This window comes from Sminthopsis crassicaudata, chromosome 4, assembly GCF_048593235.1.
Source record: "Sminthopsis crassicaudata isolate SCR6 chromosome 4, ASM4859323v1, whole genome shotgun sequence".
Taxonomy (NCBI): domain Eukaryota; kingdom Metazoa; phylum Chordata; class Mammalia; order Dasyuromorphia; family Dasyuridae; genus Sminthopsis; species Sminthopsis crassicaudata.
The window spans coordinates 33,801,547-33,814,622 of NC_133620.1; the positions used below are offsets into that span (position 1 = coordinate 33,801,547).

The 13,076-nt window shown below is 34.1% G+C and overlaps 1 protein-coding gene across 1 annotated transcript in view; it reads right to left on the reverse strand.

The window, feature by feature from the left end:
• Window positions 1-9,024: 9,024 nt before the first annotated feature.
• LOC141541795 (DBIRD complex subunit ZNF326-like) overlaps window positions 9,025-13,076 on the reverse strand; it is a 36,600-nt gene continuing 32,548 nt past the window's right edge. The window contains exons 10-11 of the mRNA XM_074266275.1: window positions 12,590-12,685; window positions 9,025-10,096 (exon numbers count right to left, since the gene is read on the reverse strand). Of these exons, the coding sequence (XP_074122376.1) occupies window positions 9,908-10,096; window positions 12,590-12,685 (285 nt within the window). The 3' untranslated portion in view covers window positions 9,025-9,907. The remainder of the gene's footprint in view (window positions 10,097-12,589; window positions 12,686-13,076) is intronic.

The following is a 13,076-nucleotide window of genomic DNA, read 5'->3' on the forward strand; positions in this document are numbered from 1 at the left end:
TTTTTGGCAAGTAAATGTTTGGCCTTGAACAGTGGCCAACTTATCAGAACTGTGCTCTCTGCAATAATCTTTGAATGCAGGAGAGAATAAATGACCTCAGCGGCTGGTGTCTTTCTTATCCTGCCAGATGATCTTCAGAATCTTCCTAAAACAATTCAAATGGAAGATTCAGTTTCCTGGCATGGCGCTGCTAATCCAGGTTTTGCAAGCACATAACAAAGAGGTCAATTCAGCTTAGTAGTCTAATAAAACCTCTTCTCTCCCACACTTTCCTCTTGAGCATCCTAAATGCTGAGCTAAGCCCTGGAAATGCATGCATCAACCTCTACCAGTGCGTACCACCCTTGAAAGCATACTGCCAAGGCGAATGAATTTATCCATAGTATTCAAAATTCTCCATTTGCTGTAGTTGATGTTTCCACATATGGATGATTTGGTGCTGGCTGATGAAGCACCTGTTTTCTATGTTGGGTCAAAATTAGCACAAGCAGCACAGAATATTCTGTTGAATCTCATCAATTTCTAATTATTTTTTATTAATGACTTGATTGCATCCTGGTGGCAGCATTCCCCCCCCCCACTTCAATTGTGTATTCTGAACTATAAAACTAAATATTCTTTTGATTTAGTGATTAGAAATTTTAAGTGACCAACTGATAATGGCTATTGGAACTGGTAACATTTCTTATGTGATGCAGAAAGCTTTAAAGTAACTCCAATACCCAGTATACTACCTTTCGAAAAAAGTCATTGGCATAGTTTCACACATAAAGGGCATCTCAATATAAAATTTCCTAATGTAAGAATATAATATTTGAGTCAGTGTCTGAGCTTATTTCATCATATTATTCCCTAATAATAAGGGGAAAATGACACCCCCATTCCTTCCTTTTAGGAAAAATTATCTAGGTTGAGGACAAAAATTGAGGTCATTTCCCCCATCGAGAAGATTAATGAAACGTTGAATTCTCTCTCAAAGAAAGGGCAATCTATTGAGATGTGAATAATCATAAACAATATAATAAATGCTAACTTAGATGGTATAGGGTCAAAATGTTAATGAAAACAAAAGGAGGGGTTTAATGGCTAGAAAAGTCTAAAAAGCCTATATGGTGAATTAACAGGATTTGAACCAGGCTTCTAAAGATACCTGGGAAGATTTTCAAAAATTACACAAAGTGGGGGAAAAGAGGATGTTACAAGAACAAGAAAAAGGCTGGAGGGCTACCTCACTGTTTGGAAGTGACAAAACCACAGCAAAGACTAAATATTATAATGGTAGAAAATAGTGAATAGGTAGGAGATCCCAGATTTTGGAAGTCCTGGAAGGTTCAGTTTTAAGGGTCAGCAGGTGGACTCATGCCTCATAACTGTAATGGGCCAGAATTCTGGAGAAATTCTTACAAGGTGTTAACTCAGTGGAATTGATAATACAACAATTATCTAGTTTAGCATGGTGATTAAAAGTTCAGTATATGTACTTGGTACTTAATATTTCTACAAGATTGCCACCTATTCTACAAGATTCACACCTACGATGATGTAATTATAATAAAGTATATAAGCTGGGACAAACTCAGAGACATTCACTCCATCTCACACCACTATGGTGGCTGACTTGTCCTCCTGCTTCCTCCACTGAGACAAAGGGCCTCAAGAAAGCTAGCCTGGGCCCCAGGTGAAGGAAACGGACTGGGAAGAAGATAATAAGGAATTTGGACTTTATCCCTGGCTATTCTCGTAGTGATTACTCTGCTGAAACAAAGGTTGGTCCAGAGACCTCCAGAAAACCAATAAGAACACTACAATAACAGGGAATCATATGTTTATCTAGGCTTTTTTTCTAATAAGTTTTTAATGATATTTTCTATTTCCTACATCATGATAGTTATTCCAAGTATCCCTCCCTTCCCCATATCTAATTGTTTTTTAACTAGGAGTAACAGGATGAAAGTAGCCTTGCCAAGATATTTGCAGTAATATACAACACAGAGTGGGAGGGAGAGAATCTGACATTGGGAAAGTCAGCTAAGGGTATATATACAGGAATCGAGGCAAAAATACCCAACTAGAAGGTAAAAACATTTCATTTTAAAGTCAGGAACGCCTATACTCATCCTAGCACTGATACTAACTAGCTATATGACCTCAAGCAAACCATGATAGAAGTCAATTTTATCATCTGAAAAATCAGGCTATCTTACTAAATGATGTCAAAAGTCACTTCAAATTCTCAAATTTTGATTCCAGGTCAAAAAAAAAAAAAAACAACTTGAAGATAGTTATAAAAGAAATAGAGAGGGACAGCTAAGCACCAGTGGACAGAACCAAGAGGACCTAAATTCAAATCCATCCTGAGACACTTGACATTTACTAAACAAGTCTTCTAATCCCTATTACCCTCACAAAATATACATACATATATATATATATATATATATGTGAATAGAGAATTGATAGCAAAGAAATATTTCAAAGAAAAATAGGTCTTCATTGTAATGTATCTAGGAAATAGAAAAGAGATGAATTTTAAAATTCCAAAGTTGTGACTAGGAAAAATTCAAGAATGACAAAAGGGAAGTTGAGAAGTAGATTGCATCTGAAAAGGAGAAAAGTTTAGAATAACTGTTACCTCCTGAACTTTGCAGTCAGAAGTCAGGAAGACTCTTCATCCTGGAAGAGAATACTCTATTTCAAATCTACACTCAGACACTGACTAGATGATTGGCCCTGGGCAAGTCACTTCACCTACTTTGCCTCAGTTTCTTCTTCTGTAAAATTAGTATATTGTGATATGGGAGCCATCTGCCAGTGGCTGCAGGAGGTCTAACTCAGACCTGTAAAATGGTTCTCTTCATGTGAGATGATGATGATGATACAAGGAGAGGCAGTTGCTGTGCTCTGACCTCTTCACTGAGAGGCAGTTGCATCGTCCTCTCACCTCTTCTCTCTTGCCTCCAATTTATTTCATTCTCAATCCACAAGGAACATCTGCGAAGCTGCTTTGCAACGCCTTCAAGTTTATGATTCACAGCTGTGGAGGCTTTTGGAAAACTGACCTGTCCTTTCACCTAGGCATGATTCTTACCTTAGTCAGAGAAGGAAATAGAAAATCACTCCAGTACCTTTGCCAAGAAAACCCTAAATGGAGTCACAGTGGGAGGGTCAGACATGACTGAAAGAAGTGAATAACTTTTAAAATAGCTAAGTCTGATATCCAAATGGAAAAATCTAAGGGTAAAAGAAAGATAAGATGAGTTTTGTATATATAAGACATTAGCAAAGAATTAACAGCCTGATTTCAAGTGACTGAATTCTCACTTATTTGCCTGGACCAAAGGTGGGCAAACTCCTAACAATAGTCTTTACATGTTTGAATAAGAAACCTTTATTTAAAACAGTAAAAAATCAGCAGCAGACCAGATTTGATGGACTTTGACCCTTGAATTAACCATTCAACTTTTTTTAAAAAGTTAATTCAATTACTGAGTTTATAAAAACTGAGATTCTGTAAATGGCAAAAAAGAGAATCAGGCAACAACACAAAATTATGCAAACATAAATATGCATTATATATCCATACACAGTACTGTAAGTGGCCCTGCAAAAATACCCAACTTTGAAAAAATGAATTTTTGTAATCAGGTTGTATACTTCACTAAATCAAAAGGCAACCCACCAATTCAAAATTCATTCCATATTACCCTTGAATATGTATTTATAACATGAAAAGAAATTACACATTATAATAGAGAGAAATAACACTGTTATTTAATAGATAATTCATTTTATTTGGTTGAATGAATAACAATTAAAGTTTCCTAATGCTAATTTGACACTAGAAAAAAAAAAAGACATATTTCCTTACATAGTATTCATACCTTAGATCAATGTTTCATGCTTTCAATTATATTTGCCATCAAATTTCATCTTAAGAAAACATCATTTGATTAGAAATAACATGAAGATAGTGGGCCTCTCAGATCATAAAAGTTCATGCTTCAATAGAAGTTGTGGATGCTATTCCAGATGTGGTCCACTCCTACCCAGTCTCAAACACAGTCAAATGTTCAGCATCATGGAGTGAGGGATGTCCATTCTCTATAAGAAATTTCTAACTTGAAAAAAGAGCTTCACAAAGAATATAAATAGAAAATATTTCATGACTACCTCTTGAGGACATCACATTGTGCCAGTTTTATCACTTTACCTGCAGTTGCCACTCTGGATTGGTCTATCTGTTCACTCTGGGGGGCTCTCTGGAATTATGGATCAGAGATCTCACTGCCATGTCCCAACTGCACCCCAAACCTACTAGAAAAAAGGAGATTTAAGAGTATTTCACCAGTACTAAACCAAGGATACAGACGCTAGACAACTGGGAATGCAGTGATTCTAAATTTGGAGGCATTATGCAAAAGAAAATGCAAAGTATGCTGTCAAGGGAGTCCTCCAGGAGCAATAGGACATCTTGGCAAATTCTCTGAAGAATAAATTTAACACTTATTAAAGAACAACACTATTTTTGCAGACCCTGAACTTTATATTACAAGAAAAGATACAAGGGATTTTCAGGAAGACATCTGCCACTCAACAATGATAGCGACCCGAACCCTGACAAGCCATTCAAATCCCAACTGAGGAAAGTGACTGCAACCCTTTGAGACTTGGTAAACTTGGAGAATTTGAATCTCCTGATTGGCAATTATCAATGCTATTTGGGAAATTCTGATGCAAAGGAGAAAAATCTCAAACCCAGCTTCTGATTCAGATGCACTCAAGACACATGTCAAGTGGTGATACCAATCACTGTCTGACTTTTGATCAAAGACCACTACAAAACCTTATAGAGGAAAGAGTAATTAAAATGAGGTCACCAAAAAAATATTATAAAAAACAACACAACCTTGAAGTAAAAAGCAAAAGGAAAAAATAGAATTTAATCTGTTATCACTGTATTAGGTGGTCTTGCTTTAGAGTTTAGGGGGAATACAGTTGGCAATATTTTTACGTTTATTGGAAAGTGTATCAAAAATGCATCTTTTTAAGGTATATATAAGCAAACAATTAAGGTCAGCATTCACAATGAAATATAAAAATAGGCAACATTTAATTTCATATGATTTTACCTGTAGAGGGCTAGAACTGAGCAGATGCAAGGTAACCTGGCACTTGAGGCTAATTACTAATTGGACAATTCTCTATTACCACATGTTTGGAGGATGCCCCTGCTTAACTATTCTATGCTGGCTCCCTAGGTGGGTGTAGACAAAGAAGGGGAAGTGAGATCAGTGGGTGGAGTAGGAGGAGGAGATTGATTCATTTTCTTGGTGGTGGAGAGAGAGGAAGGAGGTGTGGAGATTGCTAGATCTAATCCCCTGACTGACCTCAAAAGACCAAGAATAAAAACTTTTGCTTATCCTGACTCCTGCTGATTCTAAGAGATCCAGGGTCTCAACATTTACCTATAGGGTTGAAAATGAATTTAAATATAACTTTAAGTGAACAGGGGGAAAAGCTTGAAAGCAAATTTATCTGTCTGTCGAAGCAATTAACAAGCAGTAACTACTTCTTTCTACAGTAAATATTAGTTAACATTATGTTCATGAAACTTCTAGAATGATTTGTCAAGGTAGGATTAAAAAGACTAAAGTATAAAAGATCATTTAGCTTAGAAACATCACAAACACAGTTTAGGTCAACCAAGAAAATCAACACTGGTTTCTATTTAATTTCCATAAGAATAATGGGTATGGTTTGAAAACAATCTCCGGAAAACAGTTTTTTGTGAATCTGAGGAAGTTAAGCCATAACAAATGTTAATGATTCTATCCTGATGAGGTAAATACCTAATGATGAGGTATATGCCTTATTAAAATTAGGATTAATTGAGGTCTAATGGCAGGATTGGGGTATAGGGAGTCGCTCGGAGCTCCCCTGCAACCCCTTTGGATTCAGTGCAAGGATACAATGTTAAATGAGGTTTAGTAGTGGCGAGAGTCCCCTGCAAATGAATTTACAGGCCCGAAAACCTAGACTGATAAAAAGAGGTTTATTGCAGGATTTGGAAGCAAGATTAAAGTCTGGTTAGTAAAGGCATTAGATAGAGGAAGGAATACACCCAAAGTGGCAAGCCGGCCTCTCCACCAAGGGATGATTCCACCTTGGCTGTTTTATCTGCTTGAAGGGGCATATGGGTGGAGCCCAGGTTGATTCCTCCAAGGCCAGAACCCACCAGGTGGGGGGGTTGGGCTATCTGAACAGATCATCAGAATGGGGGCTGAAAACCCAAGCCAGCTCAGATGCGGTGGGGGCTGGATACAAGCCCAAACTGGCTTGACCAGATCTTGAAAATCAAAAGTCAGTCCCAAAGGAAGTTGGAGATCAGGAAAGGAATCTTAAAGGGGGCTACGCCTTCATCAATACCACTGAAGAGATTACATCTAAAAACAGTCAAGTATATTAATATCCATAAATCCAAGAAAATGGAGAAAAAAATATAATTTATAAAAATCAATCAATTCTAAAAATTCCTAGCCTGAACATAACAAAATTGCAAAAAACTATTTTTAAGGGTCAGTTAAATGGCACCTTCCCTGAAGTCAGGAGGACCCAAATTCAAATCTAACCTTAGACACTTAACATTTACTAACTGCATGGCCCTGGGCAAGTAAACCCCCACCTATCTCAGTCAGCCCCAAAGAGGTTCTTTAAGGTAAGTAATTATGAAAAAAGTATCTAATTGTGGTATCATGAAAAGAGGCACTAAGGTTTTCAAAACAGGATGCCCTTTATAATCATTTTACATATAAAATAGGTGATAGATCCTCATTTATAGAGGATAATCTCAGATGATTATCTCAGAGAGAAAGATAACCTCAGAGATGATCTCAGAAAGATTTAAGTGACTGAAGTGGGAAGAAACAAGGTAATGACATAGTAATACACATACAATGCTACATTTACAAACCAATAGAATAAAAAAATTTTAGTAGTACACATACAATGTCATCAAAATATACTGAAGAGAATGGTTTCTGTCCCATCAAAACTAGCAAAAACAATGTGATGGCAGTGTACATTGGTGTCACTCAAAAGGAGATGGTTTTCTTGTTTTGAAGAGATACATATTTGTCTACATATATTAATAGATGTAGATATGTGTGTCTAGAAATACAAACTTAAAAAAAACAAAAACCAATGTTCCTTAAGTAAGTTCATCACCAAATTAGTCCTGGTTTATGAATTCTTCAACCACATCAATTCTCTACAACCATTTATTAGGCCATAGAGGGGTTATAATATGTATGAATAACAGAAGTATCCAAAACAATTACATTAGACAGGTTGGAGATACATGCAAATCTATATCCCACATAACTGCAAATCTAAGAACAGCCCCATCTCAGAACAAGAAAAATTGCAAGTGGACAAATGAGGAACAGAAAGATGTAGGGCAGGCTAAAGCAAACTACAGAATATTATCAACAGTGACTTGTGTACCAAAAGTGACATAAAAGATCTCATCAAGGACATATGTGACTGAAAATAATATGGTAAAGGGATATCAAACTGAGAGCCCTAACTATTGTCTATGACATATTGAAAGAAAAAGAAGGTATTGGATGAATCTATTAAAAGAAATGTTCAAAAACTATTCAGGATGAAAAAATGTGGATGGGTTTATAATTTGCCCCAGAGCAGGAACTCTCTTCACTATTGGGATTACAGAGCCAGTTGTGCATATTTTTGGTAACCTGAAGCCTAAAAGGCCAAAAAGTCAGAAAATCTTTACCCACAAATAGAACTAATACAAGAACATCAAGGCCAATAAAAGACCTAATAATAACTGGTTAGTCTGTTGATAATCTATCAAATAAAGCCCAGCTGAATTTAAAGAAAAATCAAAAAGTCTTTGAAAACAAACATTCATATTTGCAAATGATCATCCATTTTCTTTATAAAAATGCTAACATTTTCTATTTTTCCTGAAGTAGCTTTCCAGATGTTGTACTTCAAGGGTTATTCTTTTTATTTTAAATATTTATCCTTAAACATTTACTAAGCACTCCCAGCTTTTCATAATTCTATGTAGCTCTACATCCTAAAAATCATCTAATATGGACACTTATTTAACAAATACTGGGGAAACAAAAACAAAAGAGAATTGCTGGTTTAGTACTGGACAATCAATATGTTCTTCACTACATATATTCTTATTCTATCCCATAAAAGTTTTTTTATTCCATCAACTTGAAAAGGCAGCAAAAAAGCTTTAATGCTTTTAATAATGCAAACAAAGATAAACATTTAAGATAAATTTTAACAAAAAGCCTAAAGATATTTCTCATGAGAATCTACATTGCAGCTATCTAGCAGGGCTCAGTTGATACTAAAAGGATAACAAAGCATAGTGGTGCATCTAACAGACACACACAGAAAGAGCAGCTCATGGATCTTTAGCTCTGAAGAAACTTTCACCTCCTAGTTGCAACTGATTGAACTGAATGTGCTAAAGGAGTTAATATACTTCAAAGAGCTGTTATTTCTTTCATGAGGAAAATTCTTCCACCTATGTTGCACATATCTCCATCTGAAAGGTCTAAAGGTTATAGAGACTAAATAACTTGTCCCCTGGTTACAGAAGGGACAAGGGTCACAGCTCAGATTTTAATTCAGATTTTCCAGACCTCCAGGTCCTCAAATTCAATCCCCTATGACACATATTTTTCATTATTGTCTCTTCAAGTGCCCCCAAATCCAAAATATTTCATATCTGTGGGGGGAGGGGGAGGAATGAGAACTCTTATTTCCAAAATAAAAACATTAATTTTAATGGAGAAAACATGCATTTAGAAACAAACCAATAACTTTTCAATATAAACAATAATGAACAATTGGGATTAGTTATATTCTAATTTACTTACCATTAAAGGAAGAAAAAAAAATGTTTAAAAGAAAGAATTTAAGAAATTCCACCAATACTTAACCAGTTATTTTTAAGAAAATGATTATAAAAACATCTTTTTAAAACTTAGTGATTATTTATTCCAAAGAAATGATAATCACAAAAACATGACAGTTTGATTCTTAATTGTGTCAGTCATTAAGAGACATGACAAACGCACAATAGCTATGATACAATTCTATATTTAAACATACACTCAAAAGAAAATCAAGCCTTGGCACACACAAAAAAACTAAAAACCCTTAAACAGATCAGAAAGATATTCAAAACCAGTTTTATATGCTGGTTAAAGTGAAATTTGGAAAAATCCATATTGTCAAAAATTTGATTACTAAGATACCTTTTTTTCCCCCAATATCTGAACACTGAAGCTACACAATTCTGATTTTAAAAATACTCCATTGATAAATTTCATAAGATCTAAAATTGTTACTTTGGGAAAAGTTTCTAGAAAACAAATGCTGCTATAAATTTATACATAGTCACAAAAAGGCTAGGAAGTATATACCCTAACACAAACTAGCATACATTGAGCAATACAGTCTCATAAAATAGCCATACTTAATTTAAAAAGTTCTGGCCCTTTCATCTCTCCAAATGGTAATTATTCAAAAAGTTTTTTATACATTCTGAATATTTACTTCCATGAGCAGCACTTCTAATAAAATGATTATAGTAGACATATTAATACTACACATCTCAATCTCCATAAAGTAAAAAAAAATAAAAATAAAAATAAAATTACACAAATTATCAGAACTAAATTTTATTGCTACAAAAGCCTCACTAAAATAGTTTCACCTTCATTTCTGTAAAACAAACATTTTGAATTTATATATTTATATTTAAAGATCATGGAATGAATGTACAGAGTGTTAATTCATATTTTATACAAGCCAATTCTGGGTGAGAAAATGCTACATCCAATTCTTCATGTAGTTAATTTTCTTCAGGCTGTTCAATATTGAAATCAACTTGTTGTTCTGTTCCCTCCTCCTCTTCTTCTTCTACTCCCACCTCTTCTACTACTTCTTCCTCCACAGGCTCATCAATCTTTTCTTCTTCCTCCTCAAAGTCTTCTCCCTGTTGCTCCTGACATTGATCTGGAACCTCAAAAGAATTCTTACCCTGAAACCAAAATAACAATTTGTGATATATTCATTTTAAGTGACATAAATTCCAAGAAAGCATTCTGAACATTCTAAAATTATAGATCCATCTGATCTACTGTGATGACTGGTCTGAAGAAAGCATATTTTTTATCCTACCTTCTATCAATATAGAATAACCAAGGAGATTTGTAAAACTACTTAAAATGCTGCCTTATTTCCCACTTCCCTACAGCCTGTGCTTCCTTTCTACTGTGATTCTACAGGAACCTATATTAAGTAATTTTTTGTTTATTTGAATAATTTTTGTTAAAAACAGTTAATAATTTTAAAGACTAATTGAATGTAAGCTTCTAATTAGTCAATATATTTTTATAAGGCTGCTTAAAACTTCAGTTGAATGTTTCAAGGTTCATAATTTTCACATTACTAAAAATTTATGACAAATACAAAATCTAAATTTCTCAATTAGTGATAATGGAATAAAAACAGATTATCAAAACAAGAAAATGTTAACAAAATAAATAAGACATTTTTTCTGCTTAATAGCATTTTATTTTTCCAAATACATGTAAAGAGAGTTCCTAACATTTCATTTTTTAAGACTTTGTATTCCAAATTTTTCTCCTTATTTTACCAATCCCCTTCCCCAAGACAGCAAATGATCTGATATGTTAAACAGATCATGCCATTTTAACAACTCAAAAGTGACTTGACCAAAATTAAGACTTAGTAGCCTAAGCCAATTTCATTTACTTAATTTAGTAGTGTAAGGAGGTAACTTTCCATTATAAACTATAGTACCAATTCAGAGCTACTTTGCAAATAAAAAATAAATAAAAAATTAAAAATTTACCAACTTCTAGATAATTGGAGCTTGAAAGAAACCTAGAATACAAATGTCTACATTGTTTAGACTAAAAGTAGCATTTTATTCAGCAGGAATTCAGTTCTACCCGGCCAGTCTACAATTCCACTGTAAGAATATTTAAGAGTAGGTGGGAACAAGAAGTCCTTAATGTCACCAAGCCTGAGAGATTTCTGCTGGGAAACCCAGAAAAGGCCCAGAAAGCCCAGCCACTTCACAGTAGGCAGTACTTTGTTCTCCTGTCCCTGTACTGAATAGAAAAAAATGCAAATAGAAATGCATTCTATCAAATAACTTGTTGATATCCTTTAAAATAATTTGGAAGCTCAATCATTTTTTCCTACTGGATTCCATGATTGCTTTTTGACATAAGAAGTTAGAGTACTCAATAAGGTGTTTGTGTCTTTACTTAATTTTGTTTAAAATATCAACCATATTACACCATTGCCTAATTTACATGAACATTACAGCGAACAATTTAATTTACTTTTGAATATCTGTTCATCCAAAATTTTCATCTAAAGGACAGAATACAATATAATTTACAAAAATTGAGACAATGATAAAAAGGAGTAACTGTTCTATATGTTTTCCAGAGAACAGAGGATAAGACTCTGCTTATTTAGTCTGTCACTCTCATAATTTAGGAACTGACATGATACTTCCCATAGTAACTCTTACAATTTTTTCCACACTCTCCTCAAAACCTAATCGCCTCATAAAGGGAGAAAGATAGCCAATACACAGGATGATAAAGCAAGATATTACATCTAAGATTTAATAGGAATATAAAGTCTTGAAGCTCATTCAAAAACCAATTCTTCTAATACAAGATGGGCAAGTTGCTTCTAAAAGCCAATTCAATTTTAGGAAATTTCAGGTTCAATTATGAGTTGGCATTGTCATGTGGTAGGCAAAAATGTTAACTGCATCTAAATTTTCATTACTGGGAAGCATAGCTTACAGAGAAAAAGATGCCTGGGTAAAACTATACCTAGAGAACTGTGTCCTGATCTAGATCCATTTTACAAAGGACACTGAGAGCTTCGGTGGATCCAGAGTTGAACCAGATGAAAATAAATTAGTAGAAAATAAATCACAAAATAATTTGCTTAAAGAATAGAAAATAAGGTATATGAACACTTCACTAGGCATGTCATTACCAGGGCTTTATACTTTGGGTAGACTAGATGATATCAACTACAAAAACAATAACAGCAAACATCTATATGCAATTTAAGATTAGTAAAGCACTATACATACATTCTCTCATTTAATCCTTTCAACTTAGTTGAGCTTTACTGAACTTTTTTCCTTTTTAATTTTCTGTTACCTCAGATGACTCTGAAAAAAAGGATCTCCCTTCATAAAGTATTACTCTTCTGGGGTAACCCAGGGTTTCTCATTTCTGAAGCAATTACTTACATTTCATTTGTTTAGTGGTAAAGTGTAAAAGAATAACCAGCAACATACAAAACTGTTTACTTACAGGAAAACAGTTATGTATCTAGGTCTGTACACAAAACATTCAGTATAAATGCCTGATATCATTTACTAAACCTAAAGATGGGAACTGTGCACAATATAGCAATATAAGTATCACGACGTTATATCAACACTTGGAAAATGTGTTCAAAATCTTACCTTAACAAAAAGTTCATACCGTGCTTTTACAATTGGATTATTCAAGATGCTGGTAGCTGTTAAAATGCTCTCTCTTTTTATTTGTTCCCTATAGGCCTACAAGAAGAAAAAAACAATAAATACTTAATAGGTTAATCCACATGCAGATATTAAAATTCACAAGACTTTTATTCAAATCATTCATTTCCTGTACCATCAGAAAATTGCTGACAAAGTCTACTGGGCTACCTTATTATTCATCTACAGTATTTCAATAATTTTAAGGTTTTTTAACTTAATATACTACAACAAAAACCAATAATCATTTATTATCTTCTATAAACATATCCTACTTCTGATTAGGATTTGATTTATTTTAATTATTAAAAAATAAATTTTTATGCCATTTCTGATATTGTTCCAGTAACAGAGCCTTATAACTCGAGAGATGACAGCTGTAACAGGATTTTTGTGCCCTCAACAATGTTATCCAAATCAATGAGCAATG